The sequence below is a fragment of the Pogona vitticeps genome, chromosome 1 (genome assembly GCF_051106095.1).
Source record: "Pogona vitticeps strain Pit_001003342236 chromosome 1, PviZW2.1, whole genome shotgun sequence".
Taxonomy (NCBI): Eukaryota; Metazoa; Chordata; class Lepidosauria; order Squamata; family Agamidae; genus Pogona; species Pogona vitticeps.
Window position 1 is genome coordinate 8146832 of NC_135783.1, and position 26667 is coordinate 8173498.

The 26667-nt window shown below is 43.8% G+C and overlaps 2 protein-coding genes across 3 annotated transcripts in view; one reads left to right on the forward strand and one right to left on the reverse strand.

Annotated features, from left to right (window-relative positions):
• PUS10 (pseudouridine synthase 10) overlaps positions 1-14455 on the forward strand; it is a 31328-nt gene extending 16873 nt beyond the window's left edge. Inside the window, exons 16-18 of one of the 2 annotated variants that reach the window (XM_072987000.2) lie at positions 709-851; positions 1005-1104; positions 2415-14455. In XM_072987000.2, coding sequence (XP_072843101.2) covers positions 709-851; positions 1005-1104; positions 2415-2453 — 282 coding nt within the window. In that variant the 3' untranslated portion in view covers positions 2454-14455. The other variant, XM_072986999.2, reaches the window with a different exon arrangement.
• REL (REL proto-oncogene, NF-kB subunit) overlaps positions 7943-26667 on the reverse strand; it is a 76696-nt gene continuing 57971 nt past the window's right edge. The window contains exons 5-10 of the mRNA XM_072986998.2: positions 26192-26332; positions 23406-23510; positions 21022-21234; positions 18770-18838; positions 17096-17155; positions 7943-15341 (exon numbers count right to left, since the gene is read on the reverse strand). Coding sequence (XP_072843099.2) covers positions 14572-15341; positions 17096-17155; positions 18770-18838; positions 21022-21234; positions 23406-23510; positions 26192-26332 — 1358 coding nt within the window. The 3' untranslated portion in view covers positions 7943-14571. The remainder of the gene's footprint in view (positions 15342-17095; positions 17156-18769; positions 18839-21021; positions 21235-23405; positions 23511-26191; positions 26333-26667) is intronic.

The window sequence follows — 26667 nt, forward strand, 5'->3', positions numbered from 1 at the left end:
TTTGTATCATGGTTGCTGAAAAATCTTCTCCCATCTGGTGAAACCTAGTTTTATCCACAGATCAGATCTGGTGGCAAATTATTCTCCAAATTATATAAGTGAGAGGCCTTTTGATTCCTGCCTGGGGCTGCTGAACAGTTAATGTTGGACACACATAGAACTGGACTTGCAGAACACAGATATTTTGATACAAAGCAAAAGCAACATGTGCTGCTTATATATCACTCCATAGCACTTAAAGCACTCTCTGGGTGGTTTGCAATTTAAGGCTACACATTGCCAACACACACGCGCGCGCGCGAACCTCAAGCCAACTGCCTGGGTTTGAACCCTCGCTCATGAGCAGAGTTTTGGCTGCAGTACTGCAGTTGAACCACTGCACCACGAGGCTCCTGGAAGATTTGGATTGGGAGGTGAAGACAAAGAAGTTGTGCTTAAAGTTTGGTCTTTATCTTTAAAGCACTGTCACCTGCCCTAGATTTTGGCAAGACCTGACAGCCTCCCTGATATGAAAGCGGCAGAGGGGAGGGGTGCTGCCAGAGGACTGCGGGAGCTAATTCTTTAGGGCTGTTTTGATCCCCGTCGGTTCCTGCAGGAGGCCTAGATGCCCAGCAACATTTGAATTTTCTGTCCCACGCCACCTCTTCCCGTATCTAGTTACCTTTCCGTGCGTATGTTTAAAATGTCATTTTTAAAATCCTTGGGCAGGAGTTAAAGCTTGATCAAAAAACCCCACTGCGGGTCCTGCATCGGCGACCACTAGCCGTCCGGGTTCGCATCATCCACACCATGCACTCCGAGTACATCGACGAGCATCATTTCCGTCTCCATCTGAAGACACAGGCAGGGACGTATCCTTTTCTGAGTCGTAATGTTCTGAAGATGCCTGTAACACCGTACTAGCAAACCTCTTCTCCGTTTACGGGCGATAAGAGGAGGCGTGCGCATGTTCCTGAATCTCGTGTCAACAGCTCATCCTTCTTGTTTCCTTAATTGCTGTCTAGCTACATCAAAGAATTTGTGCATGGGGATTTTGGAAGGACGAAACCCCATATAGGATCCCTCTTGGGGACAACAGCTGACATCCTGGAACTGGATGTGGAAGTAAGCATTTCCTCCTCTAGAGTTCCTGGGACCCCCATATCCACGGGGATTGGGTTCCAAGCTTAAAAAACACAAATTATAGCAAACACTATTGTAATACTGTAGTAAGCGTAGTCTCTTGCTCCCTCTAATGGCCAGTTCTGGTAACTTCCACTTTAGAAATAAATACAGTACAGTAGGTCTAGAACTTTTCTTTGAATATTTTCAGGCCATGGGTCAGTGAATCAGTGGATACTGATACCGTGGTTAAGGGGGTGTTCCTGAAATGACCTTTTCCTTGTGTGAAATTAGTACTCTTACTAGGTGGATAACTTATTTTATATATTTTGAGTTTTAGGGCACTTTCTGATCCTCTGTGAATTCCTGTGGACTGAGAATTAAGAGTAGGATTGCGGTGGAGTTAAACATACACATCCATTACCCCCCTTTGATTAATGAGTCTGAACAGGAGAAACTCCATTATCCAGGGCAGGTGGGGGAGGGCTCTGTTTTGCCTTCCTTACATTCAGGGCAACAAAACCAGTTGGAGGAAGCATTGCCTATCCACTTATATTCATATTTTCTGCTATATCATTTACAACCCTTCCAGGTATCAGAGTTGTCTACTTTTAGGTCTCGTTTTGTGTCCCTTCTGTCACAAAACATGACCCTGAGGAACTCAAAATGTCCCATCTGGGCGGAGAAGCGAGAATATCACGCCTGGAGCACATTCTTTTCAAGCTTCTGAGTGCTGGCCTGATCCAGCCTATTTCATCTCTGGCAAGCTATGTGGCTTCTTGCAGTACATCCACTCCCTTCCTAAGAAGCCTGCCTGGTTGACCCAGAGATTCAGTGAGCAGGTTTCCAGGTTCAGCAAGAGTATTCCCAAGAGGAAAGGATAAGCAAAAACTCAGTGTATCCTGATTGTCATATTTTGCCATTTTGTATTGGGTCTTAGGAATATGGTTTGCAATTTATTAGTTCACGTTGCTTGCTGCTCTTTTCCTCTAAAGGGCTCAGAACCCCAGTCCTCTCCTTCCCATCGGGGCAACATCCAGACAATATCTTCTTCTCTTCAGAGACAAAATCTGCAATTCTGGGCATTGGGCCCATTTTCTGAATACGGATCCAGACGAATGGCTGGATAGCTCAGCAGTTTAGGCCTTCGGCTGCCGATGCAGAGGTTGGGAGTTCGATTCCCGCCCTTGACAAGGGTTGGACCCCATGATCCACGAGGTCCCTTCCAGCTCCGCAGTTATAAGATGATGATGTACAGAGAACAAAGGGGTTCTCCCAGTCCTAACACCAGTATGGTTTGTTTCTCCTTACAGTCCGTGGACGCGGATTGGCCTCCAACTCTGGACGATTAATGGACCGTTTGATTTTTCAAGATGGGAAAGCTTTGAGGAACGGCAGTCTCCACGGAACGCAACAGACAACGACAGCGACTTGCATTGCCCCGGTTGTTTTCTGGAGTGTTTTAGATCATGTTGATCTGTCCCAGGTTTCTTTGTTTTATAATTAAGCAGTGTTGGTTTAATGAGCCTTAAACACGGAGAAGAATACAATGGGACCTGCCTTCTGCGGCTGGCAGGGCTTTAAATTTCCAGCAGATGCCTTCTCCTGAGTTGAGGGAGTTCCTCTGTTTGCCGCCCTCACCCCATTGACAGCGGTCCAGCCTTTTGTGTGGCATTTTCAAAGGTCTGGAATGGAGGCTTTCAGCAGCCCAGTTGCACCTTCTCAAATATGGACCGAAACTCTAGTCTTTTGACCAGGTTTACCCTCATCATGTAAATGCATTCCTTGCCACCAAAGACCGAGACCGAGATCTTCCACACTCTTGTCTTTCCGATTCAGGCGTGAAAGCTGGACCGTGAAGAAAGCGGACGGGGGAAAAGAAACCTGATTGGTTTGAAAGGTGTTTCTGCAGAAAAGCTTGGACTGCCAGAAAGACAAACGAGCGAGCCCTAAATTGAATCAGACCTAGAGGCAAAAGCACTGAAGCGGAGGCTGCCCTACATGTCAGGAGAAGTCAGGATTCTCTAAAACGGACAAGAATGCTGGGGAAAGTGGAAGGCAGCAGGAAAAGAGGAAGACCGGGCACAAGATAGACTTAACTCCCTAAAGGAAACCATAGGCTTGAGTTTACAAGAGCTGAGCAGTCCTGTTGAGGACAAGATTCCAGAGATCAGTCCTTCGCAGGGTCGCCGTGAGTCAGAGACAACTTGACAACACATAAAAAAAATTCTTGCAAAATCCCATCTCATGGATTTTCCAGCTAAGAAGGCAGATTGGAAACTGGTGTGGAGGTTAACTCCCACCAGGAACAACTGGCTGTGGGCCCCCCACCCCACCCCCAGACATCCTTGGCTCCAAAGATCAAAAGACACAGAAGGAGATCTTTGTTAATTCTGGCAAAAGCTTTCTGTTCATTTACTCAAATGCAGTGGTGTTCACCGCAGGTGGAAGCAGAGAGAGGCCACTTTGCCAGGCCCAAGGGGCATTTTTACCTTCTGGGTCTCTTGCAGGCCATACCTGCACCTCAACCCATCCACTAGACTCCGTCTGGAAAGCAGCTTTCGCCCCAAAAAATGGCTGACTGCAATAGATATATGTGTGTGTGTTTGTGTATATATAGTACCTCCAGGTAAGGGAGTAGCAAGATCATGGCAGCCGTCAAGATCCTTCAACCCCTTTAGGGGCCGGGCAAATTGTTAGCCTGTGGCAGTCATTGCTGAACAGCCTTACAGCTCCGTCCTGCACATCTTTACTCAGAAGCAAACCACATTGATTTAATTTCCCCCCCCTCCCCCCCCATGGACCGTGCCTATGATGGCAGCCTCAGTCTTGAATATGTACCATTATTGACCTAATCCTAAATACGGAGGTCTTCACGGCCAAGCAGTGACCTAGAGGGGATCTGTGGACTTCTGAAATAGTAGCATTTGACCAGTGTCATCTACCAGGAAAGAAAGAAGATCACGTGATAGGTAGAGCAAGTTGGGATGCGGGATAAAGCAGAGCTCCACGTTCTTTTAAATAAAGAAACTAAAAGGTTTTTTTCCCTTTATAATTCTTTGCTTCATTGCTGCAGTGTTTCTTTTTACACACACACCTGTTCTATCTATATCTATCTATGACCAATAGGGTCTGCGCCAAAATGTTGCAGAATGGATCCTTCTTTCAAGATACGCTGTTTTGGTCACATTCTTTGCTTAAATTCTCAGCAAGGGGCTTAAGAATTCTTTAAAAGATGGTTGTTATTGCTGTTCTGTAAACCATAAAGTTGTGGGACGCGGTGGCGCTGTGGGTTAAACCCCAGAAGCCTCTGGGCTGCAAGGTTGGAAGACCAGCCATCGTAAGATCGAATCCATGCGATGGAGTGAGCTCCCATCGCTTGTCCCAGCTCCTGCCAACCTAGCCATTTGAAAGTATGTAAATACAGTGGTGCCTCGCTTAACGATGATAATTGGTTCCCAAAAAATCGCTGTTAAGCGATTTCATCACTAAGCGAAACACGGTTTCCCATAGAAATGCATTGAAAACCGGATAATCTGTTCCAATGGGAACGGATTGCTGTGCTTAAACGAAAATCGCCATAGGAAACATCGCTAAGCGAAACACGGTTCCCCAATTGAAATGCATTGAAACCTATTCAATGCATCTCAATGAGGAAAAAAATTACAACAAATTTAAAAAGAGTCGGAACAAAGTCAAATTAGTTTAACAAAGGGTTTATTAAGTGCACTTATGATTTCAAGCATTCTAAACATTTTTTAAACATTTTTAAACATTTAAAAAACAGCCAACATGAGGCTGTCAAAACCATCGTTAAGCGAAACAGGGGGACCCAAACTGTCATCGCTATGTGAAGCATGGTCCCAAACATCGCTATGCAAAAATCGCTCATAGGAACCATCAAACGGCGCGCAAGATTGCTCTGAAAAAGTAATCGCTAAGCGATTTCATTGTTAAACGAAGCAGTCACTAAGCGAGGCACCACTGTACTAGTAGATAAATAGGTACCACCTTGGGAAGGTCGTGGCATTCCATGTCTAGTTGCGCTGGCCACATGACCATGGAAACTGTCTATGGACAAATGCTGGCTCTACAGCTTGGAAACGGGGATGAGCTCCGCGCCCTCCAGTCAGACAGGACTGGACTAAATGTCAAGGGGAACCTTTACCTTAAACCTTGAAGTTATTCCAAGCTTGCTGATACTGATGGCTGTTCTCCACCAAGAGAAGCTGAATCCTGTACCCTTGATAATTGCACTCATTTTTATCCTCTTGTGAATTATTCATTCTGATTTTGTTAGTTGCAGGAAAAAAGAGAGAAGGCATGACAGGAGGCACTGGTAGTCTTCTCCCAACTGATGTAAATCCTCACTTAGCAGCAGTTCTTTCTCCTGAGATTTTAGCAACCATCGCTCATTTATTCGCATGTGTATTCGCGTTGGGGTGTTTTCGGTAAAACATTGAATACAGGTGCCCGCGGGGACCTTGATGAAGACTATTTGGAAAACTCTGCAGTTCTAAATTTCACCGCAAGGATTTTTACTGGAATCAAAAGGTGGGGAAATATTGCAATCTTCATACGATGCCTTTTAAGAAAGAGGTTGTGACTAGGAGGGACCTTTTTGGGCTAGGATCATGGTCAAACAATCCAGCAGCCACTGATTGTTCCCTTCTCTGCCTCAGAGTTTTGAAGAGAGCCATGCCTCTCTGCTCAGTTCTTTTTCCAACCGGGAGTCAAGAGTTGCATACTCAAAAGTCAGCTATGGATTCAGTAAGTCAACGAAATAGATAGTTATGAAGCTATGAATCAGTTAAGCTCTGTTCATGTAACCAATCATATGCTGTTTTGGATCTACCTAGAATGGTGAGTAAGCAGAACTTTTAATTTTTTTCTCTTATCTGTGTCTACAAGAGTTATTAAGCGCCAGTTGAGGAGAACAAGAAATAAGGGGGTGGTCTCCTTGAGGGGGGACGTAAAGCTAATTCTGCTCAGTAGGTCCCTGAACCTTTTTCTGCAGCATAGAGGTTATTAAGCCACCAAATGCCACACTCTATCAAAAGGATCGGTAGTATGGTAAATGGAGATGTGTGGAAGGCATTTATAACAATTACCTTAGTACCTGGAGTTGCCCACCAGAAGCACAACTGACCAGTGCTTAAATCGTTCCCATAGTATTTGGAAACAATTCAAAGAGTCATAACTGATAAAGTTGCATACAAACCAAATTGAAAATCAAACCTATTGAATTTTCACAGAAATTTAATTTTTGAACTGTCAAGACATTTATTACTGCTGAGCTTTCACTGTTCTCTGGTTTTGAAAATTTTTGTTGTTTAGTCGTTAAGTGGTGTCCAACTCTTTGTGACCCCATGGACCAGAGCACGCCAGGCTGTCCTGTCTTCCACTGCCTCCCGGAGTTTGGGCAAATTCATGTTGGTCACTTCAATGACCCTGTCCAACCATCTCGTCCTCTGTCGTCCCCTTCTCCTCTTGCCTTCACACTTTCCCAACATCAGGGGCTTTTCCAGGGAGTCTTCTCTTCTCATGAGATGGCCAAAGTCTTGGAGCCTCAGCTTCGGGATTTAAAAAATTACTTACTCTCATTTTATTATTAGTTTAAAAGCTGCCCTGGGAATATTTTGGATGACAGACTTTTAAAAATAAACCACCCAGTTTACCTGCCAACTAAACTTTTCACATGAAGGGGATCCCTAAGACTATACGATATTGAGCAGTTTCCTCTCAGTGGGTGGGAGCGAAAGAGGTCTCCTCGTGGCAGCTTCTGGGTCATCCAACCTAATCTCTTTCAGTTCATAAAAACTGCAGAAATTCTCAGTTCCAGCTCCTCTTTCCTACCCAACACAACCAGCAAAGTGGAACTGAATAGTAACAACTCGTACCAGATGTCCAGGTAGCTTTGCATCTCTTTCCAGAAAAGCCTAGAAAAGCTGTAGACAACATCTCTTATTTGGCCATGATGGGTGATTCTTGAAATGGTCGTTCCAAGAACATCCCCAGGCTGCTTTCTTTAAGTTGCTTCTCAGAAATGCTTTCATTTCAAATGCTGACTGGTCTCTGAAGCTGAGCCAATTTAGACCTAAGCATTTGACTTTTTAATTGCTATTTATTGGTGCTATTTATTGAGGAGTCCCTAGGTACAGTGGTTAAGCTTACGATGCCCCTCCTAGGGTTTTCAAGGTAGAAAGTACTCAGAGGTGTTTTGCCTGGGCCTCCTTCTGGCTGTGCTCTGAGATGGTATAGCCTGTCCAATGCCAAGCAGCTGGCAGGGCACATAATCCCATCAGCCACACGTATTCAGGGTGAGCTTGCTTGGCTTATATCAGTAAGAGTTATACCAGCTTACATTTATGAAAGAAAAATGAAGAAATGCACAAATAATATACAATAGAACCCCCATCTCCAGGGAATCAGTATTTGTGGATTCACTTCTCCATGGTGTGAAAATATTTTTTGAAAATCCTAGAAATGTGTGCTTCTAAAGAAGATACTTGAACTAGCCACTATAGGGAGTGAGAGACCATGCTATGTACAGTACAGTATTGTGTTTGTTAGAGAAAAATATTTCTGCAATGTCAGAATTGGCCATTAGGGGGAGCCAGAGCTCATGTTCTGCCTGTTGTTCATGATGAAAATAGTGTTTGCTATAATCCACATTTTTTCAGCACCCATCCACAGAGGCTTGCAGCTGATCTCCTGGGGATGTGGGGTCCCTACTGTACAATAATGTCAACATAATAGTGGTAGCGGCTTGGATTCATAGAGCTTCATAATCAAATAAGAATAAAAGACATTAAGAATAGAATCACAATTGGGATACCAATTAAAATATTTTTCCAAAAAAAAACTTATTTATTTACAATAGCAAAATTCTTAAGAAACAAATCATAATAAGAATGCCATAGGTAGTAAAATATTTAACAGTGTATTAATAACATGAGAACTTAAGTTTTCAAATCCCTGAAAATCATTCCAATTACTGTATGCATTGAGCTGCCTCTTGTGCATTTTATTGCAAATAAGTAGGAAAAGGTTTGGGTTTTTTTTTCCTTTTTCAAATCTTCTCCCCTCACGTTGCCTAATACAAAACAAACAAACCATCCAAGGATTTAAAGCCTGTTTTGGATTTCGTTGAATCTTGTCAACTGGAGAAAAGAAGCATCCGTGTTTGGAAAAATTGAGGGTTTTTGGAGAACAGCTGTCAGAACCCCTGGACTGTCATAGCAGTGGCCAAGGGGGTGGCTGGAGAGTTCAGGAAACCTTAGTCTAAAAGGGAAGAAGGGACACCCACAGACACATCCCCCAGACTTCCAAAGTCTGGAAGCACCACACAAACACAAAAAAAGATGGGCTGCCCCAAGCTTCTGAACCCATCTTTGGAAGCTTATTTGCTACATGTTCTTGCATGGATGGGAAACACAGCCTCAATCCCCATAAACATGGCACCCACTGAATGCTTTCTTGCAGGGCTACTTCGCTCCTCGCACCAGGCCAAGGGAACAGAGGCCCTCATCCTTGTTCCAGATGTCTACTGCACCGTCTCTGTTCATACCATCTTCGTCTGCACTCACTTACTCATGATGCACAGCTCGGCACCTTACCGATGTACTGGCCTATGCCCAGGCTTGCTGGCAGTAATGGGGAGCAAGGAAAACAGAACAGGGGAGAAGATTTACCTCTTTAATCTATTTCTGAATACTAACTTAAGTTAAATGTTTTGTTTTAAAATACCACGACACAGGTCCTATATTTGTGGTGAGAGTTTTCTCCTCAATGTGAGAATTCTGGGGATTCCCATCTTAATTTTTTTAAAAGATGTTTTGTTTTTTAAAAAAACAAGAATTCACAATGACATAGTCATTACCACCATCTAAAGGTAGATTTGCCTACATGCCAACAAAAATGACATATAATTGTGGACAAAATATATCAGTGCTCGAATCAACCTTAGAAAATGGGGAAACTCCCAAACAAACCCAGACCACAGTGAGGAAACTAATCTTTTTCAAGTGAAACATGTTCACCTAGAATAAAAGAGTAACCAAGGCTGCAATCCTATACACTAGAGCTTTTTTTTTTAAATTACAACTTCTCATTCCCTGGCTTGTATAGCTATCAGACATGCTAGCTGGAAGGTTCTGGGTTAAGCGGTCCCAAAACAGACAAGACAAGATGAACAAGACAAGTAACTTCACACTTGGAAGCGTAAGTGACTTAAGTACTTAAAGAACGATGATCACCTTCTAATGTTGCTCACAGCTTTACAAGATTGATTTTGTTTATTGTGCAAACCCAGCAGTTGAGAATGTGTCTCAGCAGCAATATTTTATCCACATTCAATGACAAAGCGGCCTAGATTGTTTCTGCAGTCCTAAGTACAAAAAAAGTAACTTTTTTCCTTTTGATGGATTGTGGCTCATGGGCAGCAAGCAACTCAAATACCCATCTTGCAACCAACCTCCAGTGCTCCACCTGTCACTTCCAAGACTGGCACCACGCTAGCCAATTTCAGCAGCCCGGTGATAGCAAATCCAGTAATTCCCCTTGAAAACAAGGCGTTGAGATAGCATGCACCTTATCATGTTGAATGATAAGTATCTTCCTTTCTGGTTTTTAGAGGACAGATACAGCAGGAAATCTCATAGCAGATATATTCTCCCACCTGGAGAAATGCCTCATCCAAGAGCTCAATCGCATGTGCCTAAAGAGCCCTATGTATAGCAATTCTTTTGATCTCTTTCTTGAATGGATACAGTATTTATCTGCAGTCACGTTGTATATGTACCGCTGGGCCCATTCACATGACTGTCAGTTCAATCAGTACATTTCTTGCCACCTGTAGCTAAATGTGCCATCTCATATAAATTGATTTATTTGCCATCCTGTTTCTGGGGGTCCCTGCTGCCCTAAAATTTTTATTTTTTTAAAAAATTGTGATATATTGCTCTTTTCCTGCCACGTCCATCTGTTAGTAGATGGCAATTTGGTGGGATATGTCACCTGCACCTCTTCCTTCCCTTTTTATTTTTCACTTCTTGATTCCTTTCTCCACTTTGTTTTGCTTTCCTCTCCCTTTCCTTCTCTCCTCCTCCCCTTTTCCATTCCCTCCTTTACTCACTCATCCCATTTTCCTTATTTCCCTGCATATCTCTCCCTCTCAGTTCTTGGCTTTCATTTTTCTTTTCTCCTTTGAACAGTGTTGGGAGGAGGAAGCAGGTATTAAAAGACTTGCAAAGTATTGTGAAGAGTAGGGATTTAAAAAAGAGAGAGAGGATACTAATGCAATACCCATATCTCCCCTCAAACAATTCAGAACAGGAAATGTTCATTTCTCTGATCAAGCCCTCTTTCCCCTTTCCTTTCTTGCACCTGCAAGGGGGGGGAGGCTGTCTACTTCTGAGCAATGTATTCATGTTGTTTGTCAGCTACAAGCAATTTATCAATATCCCTTAATTTTATAAAAAGGTGCAAGCACAACAGCCATGAAGTGGCCACAGCACCCAAAACCCTAATCCCCCTCACAAATAGCAAGATTCACACAGGCTAGAATAATCAGGATTGAAGCGATACGTAATCAGTATATTTTAAATCAACCTGCTGGTGAGGAGGAAAAAAAAACAGATTGGCTGGCCAAATCAATCAATCTTACCTGTGTGTCATGTGAACAGAAATTTATAACTGTTTATTAAACATTTTAAATAACATCAGAATTAGGTTCTTTGGGCCTATGTCCTTGAGCCCTAAAGTGATGCCTGCCATCCACAGAACCTGGAGCACTTATGGAGGAACTTTCCAAATTAACTGCTTGATTGGCCAAATTAATTAGCAGCAAAATCCCATGTACAAAGACTCCCAAGGAAGTTCTAGTGAGTTCCGTGGTTCATAATCTCAAATTCTATGAGCACAGAAGTAAAGCATGTATGGTGCAGGACCATTAAACCAGTATACTCCACACATGCACACACAAACACACACACTTCACCCTTATCTACAAAAGCAACAGCATTCAAGACCTGCCTTCTTACAATATGGGAGTTGCTTCTGAAAGCTGCTTCATTTTGCAATCACTAATGGAGAAGCATCGTTGTGAAGCAATTTCCCCACCTGAAAAGTGGGAAAATGTTCATCCATCTTTCAAGCCTTGTCAGATGGGTCTGACAGGCTAAGAAGAAAATTAAGTTGCCCTTCTTGGAAAAAAAAAAAGCTTTGCACTGGAGATTCCACAATGACGGCTAGAAATATGGACTGAAGGAGATGGAATGACCCCTAACATAACGTGGGAAGACTTTGGAATAGTAATAAGAATAAAGAATAATAATGTGCTGTCAAGTAAGATACAGTCCAACGTATGATGACCCTTTCCAGGGTCTTCTATCTATAGAGCATTTAGGCAATTTGGGGACTTTATATTCTATATTTCCCTGGAGGTTGTAGGCCAAGAAAATAACTTCCACAAGTTCTGTAAAATGGCCTGATTGATCAGGTGAGCTTTGGCTACTTTTATAAATGCTGCTTGAACAGCCCATGTGTACTGGAGATGAGCCCTCTGGGTGTCAGTACAGAGTGTATCCCAGCCTCTGACATTGGTGGTGTCCTCTGGATGTCTTAGACTACAATTTCCATCAGCAAGCCAGTGCAGATACTAGCCACGCTGGCTGGAGATGATGGGGATTATAATGGGGCTGCCTGAGAACGCAACATGCCCTGATGTTTGGTAAGGTAAAGGTTCCCCTTGACATTTAGTCCAGTCGTGTCCGACTCTAGGGCGGGGTGCTCATCCCCGTCTCCAAGCCGTAGAGCCAGCGTTTGTCTGTAGACCATTGCCGTGGTCCCGTGGCCAGCGCGACTAGACACGGAACGCCGTGACCTTCCCACCGTGGTCTTTGGTACTGAAGATAATTAGTTGACTTGAGATCCTCTTACAAACAAAAGACCTGTGTGCCTTCAGTAAATGACACGTAGAGGCGCCAAGGACCAAGATTAAGGCACGTGGCACAGACACAGCCCCAACGAAGAGGGAAAGAACCAGTTTTAGCTGGAGGACTTAGGGAGCGGATGCAGCTGTTTCTTGGACCTGACCGTGTTGTACGGTTTAACCTACTTCTGGCCCACAGTGTGCCCAGCTACACAGCCCAGTGACCCATCCACCACATCTTACCATCTCTGGCCCCTATGTTCAAATGGATCACTCAACACGGAACCACAGGCTAATATTACTCCTGAGCCAAAGACTTCTATAAATCCAATGTAAGACGAACGAGACCAGCAAGTAGAATCTAACGTGATTTGGGCTGCAACGTTCCAAGACGATGTGAAAAGAGGGAGGGCCACCCACATGCTTTGCACCAAAGAATCTGGCTTCCAGTCCAGAACGTCACTGCTCCGCAACCCATGGCGCGCGCACACGTTGCGCCGCAGTGCATTAAAAAAATTGGAAAAGCCAAGAATGCCAAAACAGATGCCCCCAGCATCTTCTGCAAACAAACCCCGTAAAATCACTGGGGTCCTCTGGTTTTATTGCAAGCATGGCAAGAGAAGAGCATGGCTATCCAACTCCCACGGGGAGGGAGAAATTGTTCAGTTGGGTAGAGCAAGGGCGGTTTGACGCAAACCTAGCCAAGGAGCTCAGCCCAGACATGAAGGACACAGCTGAGCTGATACAGCAGCCAAGGCAGATTGAGGTGAGCCCCTCCTTGCAATTACTCCCCACTATGACAGCACATGGATCTAGGGTAAACAACCCAAGGATTCACCCTGGACTCCAGGCAAATCCTTTTTTTTTTCAGATCATAACTTCCCAATTGTCACACCCAACATGTTTTCAGCCATTTCAGCCTGTTTCAATAACATTCAATAAAAGACAAAAAAAAATTGTGGCACCTTTAAGTCTAATATTTTGGTAGTTTTCGAAGCTTCAGCCAAGCTGGTCTGTGCAAGTATTTCAGCAAGAAACACACAAAACAAAAGACAGAGAAAAAGACATGGTGGCACCTTAAAGACTAAATGCTATATTTTAATGCAAGCTTTCGTGGAACGTGTTCACTTCGTCAGGCGTAAGAGTCAGAATAGGAAGATGACCTGGTAAGTATTCATGCAAGGGTCTAAGACTTTGGATGCATTTCACACCTAATAATTGTTGTAATGGCTTAAGGAAACTTGGCCATTGCCAAATGTGATAATTATACTGTTACCTACTGTTATTTTTCCTCCCAACCAACCGACCCCTCTTTTCAGAACAAGGCTCAAAGGTAAAAGCTGTTGTTTCCTTTAATCATGGTTGCTGTTCAGAGAACCTGGCTTTAAAAGAACTGAATACCGAACAGGGGTCATAAATCATTACTAGGTGTGATTTGCAACCAAACACTCCTGTCCTGGAGATCTCCAAATCTTGGAGATTTGCATGAACGTTTTTAACCATGTAGTCTCTGTATTCTGACTCTTATGCCTGATGAAGGGGACATATTCCACGAAACCTTATATTATTAAAATATAGCAGTCTTTAAGGTACTATAATATCTTTGGTTTTTCTTCTTCTGTTGCTTCATGTTTCTTGTTGAATTTATTGTGGTTGGGTTCTGATCCACAAAAGTTCACGCTGTCCACTGTGAAATGGATTTGAAGGTGCCACAATGATTTTGTGTATAATTTCTATGTACAGCCGGGATAACCACAAGCTGCCAGCCGTGAGATTTCAGGACACAGAACCTACAGCAAGAGAGTAACTTCTCTAATATCTAGGCACTCTCTTTAACTATCATACAATCAGTTTCTTGGAAACCAGCAGTGTCACACCGCGTCGCTGGCATGGCCTGAAGACCCAGAAAATCGACAGCATCATGACCCCATTCTACAAACAGTTATGTGCCCGAAAGAAACAATCATTAGACAAAAATTGTGCAAATTCATCACCTTGTAAAGGTTTGAGAGAAGCTGTGCATTGTAAGTGTAAAAAAACCCAATATCTCTTAAAAAAAATAGAAATCAAAATGAAAAATACTCGAAAGTTGAACAAATGGACAGGATACCCAGAGAGTCCGTTTCAGTGCACTGTTCAGCCTCAGACTGGACCAAACGTCAACCCTGGATGTGACTCCTCAAGAGCAAAACGAAAACACAAAAAGCCACAGTCCGTCTCTTTCCAAATGAACAGAGTTTTTAGCCAAGAATCTACATACAAATGAACATATTCTTTTTTAAAAAAAATTAAATAAACCCTTTCCATCAACATTTTCAGCAGCACAAAAGCGCAAACACAGTGTGCTTTTTACAAAGCCCGAGGACGAAACTGTTTAAAGTCAGAGACGGGTAGCAATAGGGGCTGTGGTTTTTTTTTTTTTTTAAAGGAGCACTTTGAGAACAAGCATGACTTCTCCACAGGGGTCATCCCCCAAAACGAGTTCTTCTACTGAAGGAAACCCACTGGGCCCCTCTCCACAAGAAAAATCCAAAGCGTTAAATGATGGCGTCAAAGCTGCCCCCAAAAGAGTTCAGGTACTCATCATCTTGGGTGAAGTACTGGTTGTCTGAGAGGCTGATGGGATTCTGGAGCACAGAACCGCTAGAGGATCTTGGTTCGCTGAAGCTGTCCAGATAATGGAAAGCCATCATATCGTAGGGAGCAGGCATGGAGCTGAACGAGGAGGTACGCGGATGGGACACCTGCTGCCTGTGATCATTTTGATTCGAAACTTGAGCGAAGGACGCCTTTTCCAAGGTGACGCTTTGGCATCTGATATCTTCCACATCCATACGGAGGCTGTTGATCATTGACAGGTTGACAGGGTGCGGCGGCTGGCTGGTGACTGTGCTGGAGGCATTCAGTAGGTCTTGGTGAGACACCGACGGTGACGCCGATGGTAACAGAGATGGCCCTTGTCCGTTGGCTGCGCCAACGAACCCTTCCTTTTGGCCAGGCCAGTTCAGGCCATACTCTTGTCCGAGCAATGGAGAGCCCCCGTTGGTCATGCTCGTCGGGAAAGAATCTCCCGCAAAGTTGCCTTGAGTTGGGAAGATGTTAAAGGAGGGAGCAGAGGAAGGCCAACGTGGTGGAAGGGCGCCATCTTGCTTAACAGCTGCCCTCATCTGTAAAGATGGAATGGAGGATGTGCTGGAGCAGTGGTTGGTCACTGAAGAGGTATAATACGACTGCGTCAGGGGAGTGCTCATGGATGTTCTCTGCATGGGGAGGACCAGTCCAGCAGGTGCATGATACATATTTGGTTCTGTAAAAGAGGGTTAAACACCCCTTAGAAAAAGACTGAATCAATTTACAGGGATTCCTGAATGAGGCTCTGGTCAGCTATCCCAAAGAGGTATTAGTCAACTAAATTAAATTCTAATTTAAAAATCGAATGAATTAAAATGACATTAAATATTAATAATATCTTGTAGTCTTGATTGATTGATTTGCCACACTTTCTCCTTAAAAAGAACACAAGGTTGCTTAAATCGTTTTAAAAAATGACATCTAAAGCTAAAACCAGTAAGTATACAGATATTGTACTAGGAAAGGATCAAACAAAGGACACGCTAAAAGATAGTAAACAAAGTAACACCAAAAACACATTCAAAGCAGAAAAGCACAATGATCTATTTTAAAACTGCACTCAAGCAGCCAGTCACTGAGGGAAGGCTGGCCTGAAGAGAGAGGTCTTGGCCTGCTTGCAGAAGGACCGCAAAGAGGGAGCCAGGCTGGCCTCCTGTGGCAGGGAGTTCCAAAGTCTGGGAGCAGCCGCAGAGCAGGCCCTCTCTGGTGGCCCAACCCAATGCACTCGTGAGGGTGGTGGGACTGAAAGAAAAGCATCTTCTGATGACCTTAGCATTCAAGCAGGCTCATAAAGGGAGATACAGTGGTGCCCCGCTTGACAATTACCTCGCTATATGACGAAATCGCTTCACGACAATGTTTTTGCAATCGCTATTGCGATCCCAAAACAATGTTTCAAAGGGCTATTTTCTTTTTTCTTTTTTGCTTGACGATGATTAGTTCCCTGCTTCGGGAACCGATTTTTCGTTTAATGACTATCAGAAAACAGCTGATTGTCAGGTTTCAAAATGGCCACCCGCTGTACAAAATGGCTACCCACTGTGTTTAGGAGGGCTTTATCGCTTTACAGGCACTGGAAAATGGCCGCCCTGTGAAGAATCTTCTCTGGACGATGAGGTATTTCGCCCATTAGAACACATTAACCGGTTTTTAATGCATTCTAATGGGCTTTTTACTTTTGCTTGACGATTTCGTTGTACAGCGATTTTGCTGGAACGGATTATCGTCATCAAGTGAGGCACCACTGTATGGTCCTTGGGATAGCTTGGAACCAAGCTGTTCTGGGCTTTATAGGTTAAAACCAGCACTTTGAATTGTGCCTGGATCAGGAGCCAGCAGAGCTACTGTAACAGGGGAGTTTATATGTTCTCTGTGACCAGCTCTAGTTAGCAACCGGCTGCTGTGTTTCGAACCCACTGAAGTTTCCGAACGCTTGCCAGAGGCAGCCCCAAGTAGAATATGTTGCAGCAATCCAGCCAGGATGTAACGAGGGCATGTGTCCCTGTGGCCAGATCAGACGTCTCCAGAAATGGGCAAAGGAACACTTGAAAATGGTTGTTGTGGGTTTTTCGGGCTCTTTGGCCATGTTCTGAAGGTTGTTCTTCCTAACATTTCGCCCTTCCAAAGCTCCTACACAAATCTTGTCCTTCCTCACCGTTTTGTTGTGGAAACGAAGGGGAAAGGGAAGAGCCACGCCTGTCCACCTTGACTCTACTGAAGGAATGGAGGCGTACCAATGTAACTCAGAACTACTTAAACAACTCGCTTGGCCAACCTCACAAACGAGCTTCTTTTCTTCTTTGAAAGCAAGCAAGCTCTGTTGAGAAAGCACTTCCTTCTTGAACATGTACAGAGAGAACACAGTCGTGGGAAAGATGAGGAAGGACAGGGAGGCAAGAGCGCTGAGGGGGGTTCCGAAGGAGAACCTACCTTTCTTAATGACCTTCCGTTCAGTTTCGAACGCCGCAGCTTTAGAACTCTCGTGTGGACCTACAAGAAGGGAATAATGGTTAGGCTGGATCAATGGCTGAAACTAGGGACAGGTTGACTGGGGCTTGGATCATGGCCACTAAACTCCAGAAAGTCAGGGGGGAAAAGGCTTCCAATCCATCGGTAGGTATTTGGGGATGGAAGGCTCCTGACTGGTCCGGAAGGGAGAACCCTCACGCCCAAGAGGCCTTGGATGGCTGGGCCATGTGAGATATCGAGGGCTAGTAGGGCAAGAAAAATGGAAATCTTGGTGGTGGAGGAAGGAAAATAAGACTGTCCTACTCAGAATGGGAGGATGATGAAAACCCTGGGAAAAGCCATTTTGCTAACAGGAAGCTACACATTAAGGTAGGAAGTCAGTTGATATTAAAAGCTCTGGCTGACCATGAAAAAGCCAACTTCCAGGATTCCATCAGCTTGACCAAAAGAATGAAGAATGAGTTGACCTTTGGAAGGATGGTGCTAGTATGAATACCTTAACGTTAAATCACTGAAGGAGAATGAATCATTCAAATGACTCCTCAAGATAACCCAACTCTTACTCCTAAGGAATTTGGTAAAGCAACACATAGCACTGGCGGTGTTGACCCAGTCAATGGTCAGCATCCTATGGGTGTTTGCCTAAAAAGATCTATGTAACTTGCCACAGCTAATTGTGGCTAATTGTCAAAGTGTCAATGGCATGCAGCTGAGACATTCCATGGCCACCTGTCAATCCACCACAATTAGCCACAGCAATCTATGCAAACGTTATGCAAACATGGACAGGATTCTGCCCAATGAGTCAACACAACCAGCATGAAGGCACCCTGTGATTTACAGATTTACCAAATTCCTGTCATTCTTACCCTGTCCCCGAAAATAAGACCTAACTTGAAAATAAGCCCTAGTATGATTTTTCAGGAGGCTCCTAATATAAGCCCTACCCCAAAAATAAGCCCTAGTTAAGTGAAACCCTGCCCTCCACCATTGAGCAGCAGCCAGATGACATGACTGTATTTGAATATATGCAGATGGCTGTACATGAAAAAAATAAAACATCCCCTGAAAATAAGCCCTAATGCTTTTTTTTCCAAGCAAAAATTAATATAAGACCCTGTCTTATTTTCAAGGAAACAGTCATTCATTGAATTATTAAAATGTACAATCCAAAATGACAAAAAAATTAACCAGAAGCAAATGAAAAAGGAAGGAAAATGTTCTTCCTTGCTCAAAAAAGAAAAGCATGAGTTTTTAAATAGAGAATGTTTAAGAGTTTAATAAATTAGAGACCAGTCAGTTTTGTAGCAAATTACTTCCACAGTGTGAAAATGGGGCTGTGAACACAGAAGCTGGCATGATTGCTAATATTTTTTGGTGTGTGTATGTGTCACGAGAGGCATTAAAATAAAGTGCATTCTTGTTATGTTTTCATGTAGAATTTAATTTTGTTGGAGAGAAAAGAAAGCCATAACACCTGGAAAAAATTTTTGAAGACACAGCAAAATTTGCCCCTTGGCCCTCGGGTGATGCACAGTTTGTCACTCACTGACAAGAAACGAGATTCTCAAGAAACCTTTCTTGTTCCCATTTCTGGACTATCGAGGAAGGGAAAGAGGTGGGGAACATCCTTACCACAGTCCTGGAGGAGCCGCTGTAAAGCCATTGGCGATCTCTGTTTTTTGGCCTTATGACCATAAGGATCTTTTTTAAAAAAAGAGAGAAACAAGACACAAAGAAGATTAAAAACAGCATTACAATTAACCATTAAGCCACGCACACTCACATACAATCAGAGGAAGAAGAAAAAAGAAGACCCATTTTTGAGTTCTGTTTCCTTATTCTTGCAGCAAGCCGGCTTATAAAGTCAGATTAGAATCTGGAAGGAACTTTGTTCCAAATAACAGGTCACTTGCAATTCCCACATTTTTCCGTGTATAAAAACGACACTTTTTCCTTAAATAATTAGACAAAAACTGAGGGTTGTTTCATACACAGAAGGCAGTTGCCTTCCCTGCCTTTTGCGAAGCCACTAGGTAAAGGTAAACATTCCCCTTGACATTTAGTCCAGTCGTGTTCGACTCTAGGGGTCAGTGCTCATCCCTGTCTCCAAGCCATAGAGACAGCGTTTGTACGTAGACAGTTTCCATGGTCACGTGGCCAGCGCGACTAGACACGGAACACCGGTACCTTCCCACCAAGGTGGTACCTATTTCTCAACTCACATTTTTTACATGCTTTTGAACAGCTAGGTTGGCAGGAGCTGGGACAAGTGACAGGAGCTCACTCCGTCGTGTGGATTCGATCTTACGACGGCTGGTCTTCTGACCGTGCAGCACAGAGGCTTCTGTGGTTTAACCCACAGTGCCACCACGTCACCACAGGGCTTAGCAAAAAGGAAGGGAAGGCTCCCTTCGGGTAACGCAGCCATGAAAGGGCTGCACGACTGCAGCCGTTTGATCCTGAAGTCTTTTCACTGCTGCTTTACCCACTTCCTAAGCCCCACGCGGATCAAATTTGCTAATTTGGGGGTTAGAAAAGGGAGGGGGGGTCATCTTAAACATCGTGTCGTCTTATAAACGGAAAAAATATGGTAATTCCTTTCCCCAGTAAAAAAGTTTTAACCACATTACATTGCTTTCAGTGCTGACTGCAACTTTTGGAAGTTGTTTTGTATTTACAAGACTGCGGCCTCAAGAAACAGGGAAGTTTTCTAACATGGGCTCCTTGGAAAAAAACTTGATGTTAGGAAAGTGTGACGGCAAGAGGAGAAGGGGAAGACTGAGGATGAGATGGCTGGACAGTGTTTGCGAAGCAACCAACATGAATTTGACACAACTCCGGGAGGCAGTGGAAGATAGGCGGGCCTGGCGTGCTCTGGTCCATGGGGTCACGAAGAGTCGGACACGACTAAACGACTAAACGAACGAATACGGACTAAGGGTTTGTAATGTCTAGGTGCTTTTTTTAAAAGTAATGATTTAGTTACTGTTGAGAAATGAAGAAAGCAAAACTAGTTTTAAAATTCTAAAGTCCCCTTTAAAATTGTAACTACAACAGTAACTATTTACTCTTGTGACTTGAGAACTGAACATCGCATCTGGTATTTTCTGCATACGCAGTAAGTATTCTTCCACCCTATCAATGCATAAACTGAAGATATTAACACCACCCCTTTTTAAAAAAAGATTGATTGTACTTTAATTATTGTAAATATTCTTCTCTTGTAGAGCTTATTGAGGTATGACCATCTTATTAGGCAAGGGAGCTAATCTACTGAGGCAGATTTGAGATGTTATCAAATAGCAAAGAAGTGTAAATTTACTCCTTTATTTTTACAGTCCAGGATAGGGAGAAACATCTGTGGGATTTTCAGTATGGCAGGCCAAAATAATTTGGCTAGCTTGGACCAGCCTCGGGCAGCAAAATATCTTAGTCAGCCTTGGACATAAGAAGTCAGATTTCCCAAGAGGAAATAAGCTGGCGAGTTTAAATGCAAAGCTCTTTCCTGAATGCACGGTACCTTCTTCTTGGAGAAGGTAAACATTACTAGCAAGAGAAGAGGAAGTTGTTTATAATGCAATGAGGTTAAAAAGATTTGAAAGAAAAAAAAGGGTGGGGAATTTGCTATAACAACACTGAATTGTACAGAAGCGGAAGTGGTTCCAGAACAAGACTCTTGTAAATGGAGTGACCCATCTAGTTCCTGTATAAACTGGCATGAGACACTATTCAACAACAGACAGGAAATCTTGTTTTAGAAAAGATGCCATTTCCCTGGGCCCCAGTGCAGATTTTTTGACCTCCCACCAGCTCTTATGAGCCTAGCCAGTGGGGAGAGCGAACAATATTTGGCGTTTTCCCCATGTCTAATGTAGGCATCATACCTTTTTCCTCCGGCAGGTATCTGAAGTCCATCGGGTCACTGACTTCTTGATCCGAGGGCCTCCTCAGCTGCATCTTCACCGTGACCGGCTCCGAGATGTCTTTGTAAAAAGGAGGGGTCCGGAAGACGATGGCCACTTGGCGATGCACGTCCGCTTGAGAAAAAATCCCTTTGGCTTCCCAGTCGTTCATGACAAACCGCACCTCTATGTCATCTAGGTGTTAGAAAGACCAAAAGGGTTCACATTAACACACAAAGAGGCAACGGGGAGAGAGAAAAGGGAAGGGAACCCGCTGAAGGAATCTTCACGTGAAGCCCCTCCGTAGAAGTTCAGCTCTGCTTTCTACTCTGACCATGCATTTCACATCAGTCTCGTAGGGTTATTTCAGGCCATGACACAATTGCCTTGCTCAAGACTTCCCAATGGGCTGCCTTTTCCAAAAAGAACTGAACTGTAGGATGATCGTCAGTTTTGAATATTTAGGTAACATCAGGAAAAAGATTTTTGCTGGGGCCAAAAATCCATTACATTCCAGACCTACCCAACGTCCTTCCTTCACTGGAAATAATAACCATATAGGGTCTCAAGGCAGTATTGTGCTGATGAAACTTTGTCCACACTAAGTTAATCAACTACACTTTTGGTGGATTAACCCAGAGACTGTGCCACAGGAATCTTGGCGTTCCAAAGCCAGCAGGGCGGTTGACTGCAGAACTCTTGTTACAGGCGGGACACAGACCTGAACTGTATACCTGGACAGGACAGCCACCGTGGATTGTCGCTTCCCAGAAGGGCACCCATATGCCATTAAAAACAAAAAAACACGACGGACACACAGTCAACCCAAACTCTGTAGGCTGCTATAGGCTTCTTTTTCGGTTTCAATGAGACCGCCAGCTCCCAGTTTGAGAGCAGCCTTTCCTACGTAGATGTTCCAGACACGGGTTGCTCACATTTGCTGCCACACTCATCGATCAACCGCCTTCTCACCTTGGTTCGCAAGAAGCCACGTTGGCTAGGAGAAGCCGCGGTGGGCCACAAAGCCAGAGGACTGGTGGCAGGAACAGAGGCTCCCCCAGCCAGCCATTCTTACCCACCCTCTTCTTCTTCTTCTTCTTCTTCTTCTTCATTATTATTATTATTATTATTATTATTATTATTATTATTATTATTATTATTATTATTATTATTATTATTATTATTATTATTATTATTATTATTATTATTATTATTATTATTATTTTGGCTACGGCCCTTTCAAAAGCTCTGCTCAAGTTTCCAGGGACCCCCCTGTCAAACAAGGCAAACCTTGGGCTGCATGCCAACAAAGACACAACACGAACAGAGGAATTGGTGGCCCCCTTCAAATGTGCCAGAACGTGCACGCACCCACCCCCCATGTCCCCTGTTGGCGGCTCCAAGCCATTCACAACCCTTTCTTCACACCTGCGCAAATCTTTCAGTGGGCGAGAAAGCAAGGCCTTAATCGTGACAAAGAACAGCTGCAACCCTCACTTGCGGCTGTCCTTTGCCCTTGGCTTCTGGAAAGAACATGGCAGACCAGTGGAAACACCTCCAAAGTTAAGAGTATCAAGGAGGGGAGGCGCCGACAAAGAGTGTAGTTCACCCGAGGGAATTCAGTTCTTGCCAACAGAAAAAGAAGTGGTCATGTAACGATCAAGTTCCTTCACCTGATTCTGAGCGAGCCAACTCACGTTATGGGCTGGCAGCAGTTGTCTTTTTTATATAAAAAAGTTAAAATAGTTTTTAATGTTTACTTGCTTTTAATGGTTCAATCGTATTTTAATTAGCGTATAGGTTAACTGCCTCGGTTTTCTTTTTCTTTTTTTAAGAAGAAAGGTGGGATAAAAATATTTTAAATAAATACTTTTTTAAAAAAATGTTTAACTTATTATGTTTTGAACTCTTTTTAGCGTCGTGAGACATCTTGGGTCCCCTTATCGGGAGAAAGGCAACCTAGAAATAAAATAAAACCCTTGAGTACGAGGAGCCTCGTGGCACAGTGGTTGAACCGCAGTACTGCAGCCAAGACTCTACGCATAAAACCTGAGTTCAATCCTAATGGAGTCAAGTACACCAGCTCAAGGTTGTCTCAGCCTTAAAATAAGCACCCAGCTTGCCCTGGGAGGTGGGGCTAGTGTAGCCTGTATAATTAATTTGTAAACCCTCCAGAGAGTGCTTTAACCTTGCAAAGATGGCTAGTCTTTCATGCTAGTCTTGGTTATCTGGAAAGAACGGGCGGCGCTTGCAGTGGCCATGCTTGCTCCCCCTGGTTTTTGTGAAGACTCTTGAATGGACCACAGAGAGGGGCGGTCTTTTCCTCTGCCAGCCCGGAAGGAGAACTGGAGGAAGCTCATTGTTACCTTTTTGAACTTTGTCACACAGGAGGAAAATTTCATCGCCTCCTTTCACGCTTCCGCAGTTCTTGTTCACACGGCAGATTCTCAGTTCTGCTGAATTAGGAGCACCTAGATGGAAAAAGGAAATGGTCAGGAGTGAGAGAAAAGGAGAGAGGGGCTGCTTTTACCGTAACCCGTGATTATAAATAGAGCTGAGGTGGGGAAGGAAGGTAGAGGAAGTTCTGCAGATGTGATACTGAACACAGCAGTACATGGTGACAGCAATCTTTGCTAAGCGCAAGCTGAAATATCATATGTGAGCCTAGAAGAAAGATAAAGCCAGTATATAATCTATATACAGTGATGCCTCGCATAGTGAGCGCCCCATTTAACGACGAATCCGCATAGCGATGCGGATTTTGCGATCGCAAAAGCGATTGCATTGCGATGTTTTAGGTGGCCGAAAATCGCATTTTGCGATCTTCGCACTGCAATGTTTCAGAAACAGCTGATCGGTGGTTCCAAAATGGCCGCCGGATCAACAAAAGGGCTGCCCGCAGCGTTTTCGCGCCGATTCCTCGCTTACAGAGGTGGCGAAAATGGCGGCCCTATGGAGGATTCCCGCTTAGCAGTGAGTTTATCCCCCATAGGAACGCATTAAACAGAATTTAATGCGTTCCTATGGAGTTTTTATTTCCGTATAGCGACGATATATCCGGAATGGATTATCGTCGCTATCCGGGGCACCACTGTACTTTACAGAGTTGAAGGCTTCTTCTAGTTTCCCAAAGACATTGCTTTTACATCACTGTCTAGACTTTGGCTTTGAAGGGAGACTTTAAACATTTTTGTTAGTGTGTCCCAATGTACACAAGGCAACTTCAGAAATCAGACCCTTCCTCCTTGGGAAGGCAACAATAAAAACAGCACTTTGGAAGGAGTCAATAACAAAATGTGCCACTAGGGGACAGCACTGACAAACAAGCGTGCCATTCTCTGTAAATTCCTTCCCCACTCCCTTTTAACCTAACTATTTAAAGGTAACTTGATGAAAAAGATTCCCCCTTCACTTTCAATTTCTCCAAGCAATCTCACCTCCGTGCCAATCTGTCTGCAGTTCTTTCCATACAGACAGACGTAGGTGCTCAGTAGCTCTTTCTGTATGGAGAAAATCCCACTGCCTAGTTAAAGAGGGGCAATGTGCTATTTTTTTAATGCTTAACAGAGATAACACAGAATGCCCCTCTCCCCCAGAATAGGGGTGGCATGAGTGTAAAGGAAAATTCCCTTCTTAATGAAACGTGCAAGAACGTGCATATTCCTCTGGACTCTCTACGGACTGTGTTAGTGCAAGTTTGGAGGCTCTGTTTTAAATAGAGTTTGTTAGCAAGTCTCAGTCATAAACTGCACCTTAAACCTGGCTCGTATGATCCTGGCTTATATGAGCCAGCTGATATACGTAGAGTGCTGGACTAAAACTCAGGAGACCCAGGTTCAAATCCATTGAATTTTCTGGGTAACCTTTGCTCAGTTGTTGCGTCTCCATCTGATCTACCCTGCAGGGTTGTTATGGGAATATCATGGGGAGGCCTAGAGCCATGCAGTTCACTTTTAGCTTGTAGAATAAGCAGTGGGATATAAATGCAAGAAATAAACACACAAACACAGATGCAGAACATATAGGTTCATTCAAACAGACTGCAAGACAGAAACATCAATGACCAAAACTGCACAGTCTGAGAGTGTTACCAGAATAAGGGGATGCTAAACAACTTCTGAGTACAGTACAACCTCCGTATCCACGTATCAGGTCCAAGCCCCTCCCCCCGGATGCTGAAAAACACACATTATAGCAAGCACTATTATAATGTCAAAAGCTGTACAAAGCCTGGTCTCTGTCTACCTCTAGTGGCCAGTTCTGGTAACTTCATCTTTAGAAATATATTTCCCTAGGATTTTTCTTGCAATGGTTTTAATATTTCCAGACTGTGGATAAGTGAATCATGAGATACTAATCCCGTGGATAAGGAAGACGTACTGTAATTTATACCTAGGAAACCTGGCAAAGGTTCTCATAAGTCAAAATCTTGGCCGCCTAGAGTAGTCCACCACGACTAGATAGGCGGGATATAAATTAAATAAATAAATAAATAATAATAATAATAATAAAATCGACTTGACAGCTCATGGTTTATTTACCGTATTTTTCAGTGTATAAGATGATACTTTTTTCTAAAACATTTAGATTAGAAATTGAGAGTCATCTTAGACACAGAAGTAAGAGGGGGAAGGGATCAAAGAACTTTGATCCCTGCTTTCCCTCTCCACTCTATTCTTCATAGAAGGAAGCTGGAAGAAGTAGTGGGAGAACACTGGAGGCTAACAAGTAATCTCAATACCATATTTTTCAGTGTATAAGATGCCCCTTTTCTAACCCAAAATTTCTTTCTTTGCAAGAAGGTGGAGGGAGAAAATAGGAATCATCAAAGTGCTTTGATTCCTGCCTTCTCCCTCCACTTTCTTGTGAAGAAAGAAATTTTGGGTTAGAAAAGTGGAAAGGGTGTCTTATACATGGGGAAATACACTGAAAAATTGTCTTATACACTGAAAAATATGGTATTTAGATTACTTAATTGTTAGCCTCCAGTGTTCTCCAGCTTCCTTCTACCAAAAAACATTGAGTAAGTAGGACAAGATGAAATCGGTCCACCGTGGCTTTTGATGGGGAGCACAGAAAAGACCATCAGAAAGGACCTCAGAGAGTGACTGGGGCCAAGGAGTCAACAGAAATCAGATGCACAGGAACTTACGGTTGTCATAAATAGGATTAGAGATCACTGGTGGCAGAGAGTGAGTGCAATTGCCGTGTTCATCCGTGAGGAAAGCTTGGAAACAGAGTCTCACTACATTGAGGTCATACTCCTCCACAGCCAGCAGTTGCTCTTCGGGCACTGTGGAAACAAAGACGGTTGGAAAGTGATACAAGCTCTTGATCCCTAGTACGGACACCAGTGGTGGCAAGGTGGCCTCCTCAGGATCCAGGCAAGATTCCTCTTTACCGCTGGAATTGTGGGTTTCTTCCTCCCCTTTCCACACCAACACCCATTTCCTGGTGTGAACCTGCCGTGATCTCAACAGAGTCGTCCTCCAAGGAGGCTGAGCCAAAGGAACGGGAGATTCTGATGCCTGCGGGCATAGAGGACCTGCTTGATCCTGGAGATCCTGGACCCTCAGACAACCAGGAGCCTGATCCTACAAATCCTGGACCCAGGTTTTTATCTGGGCG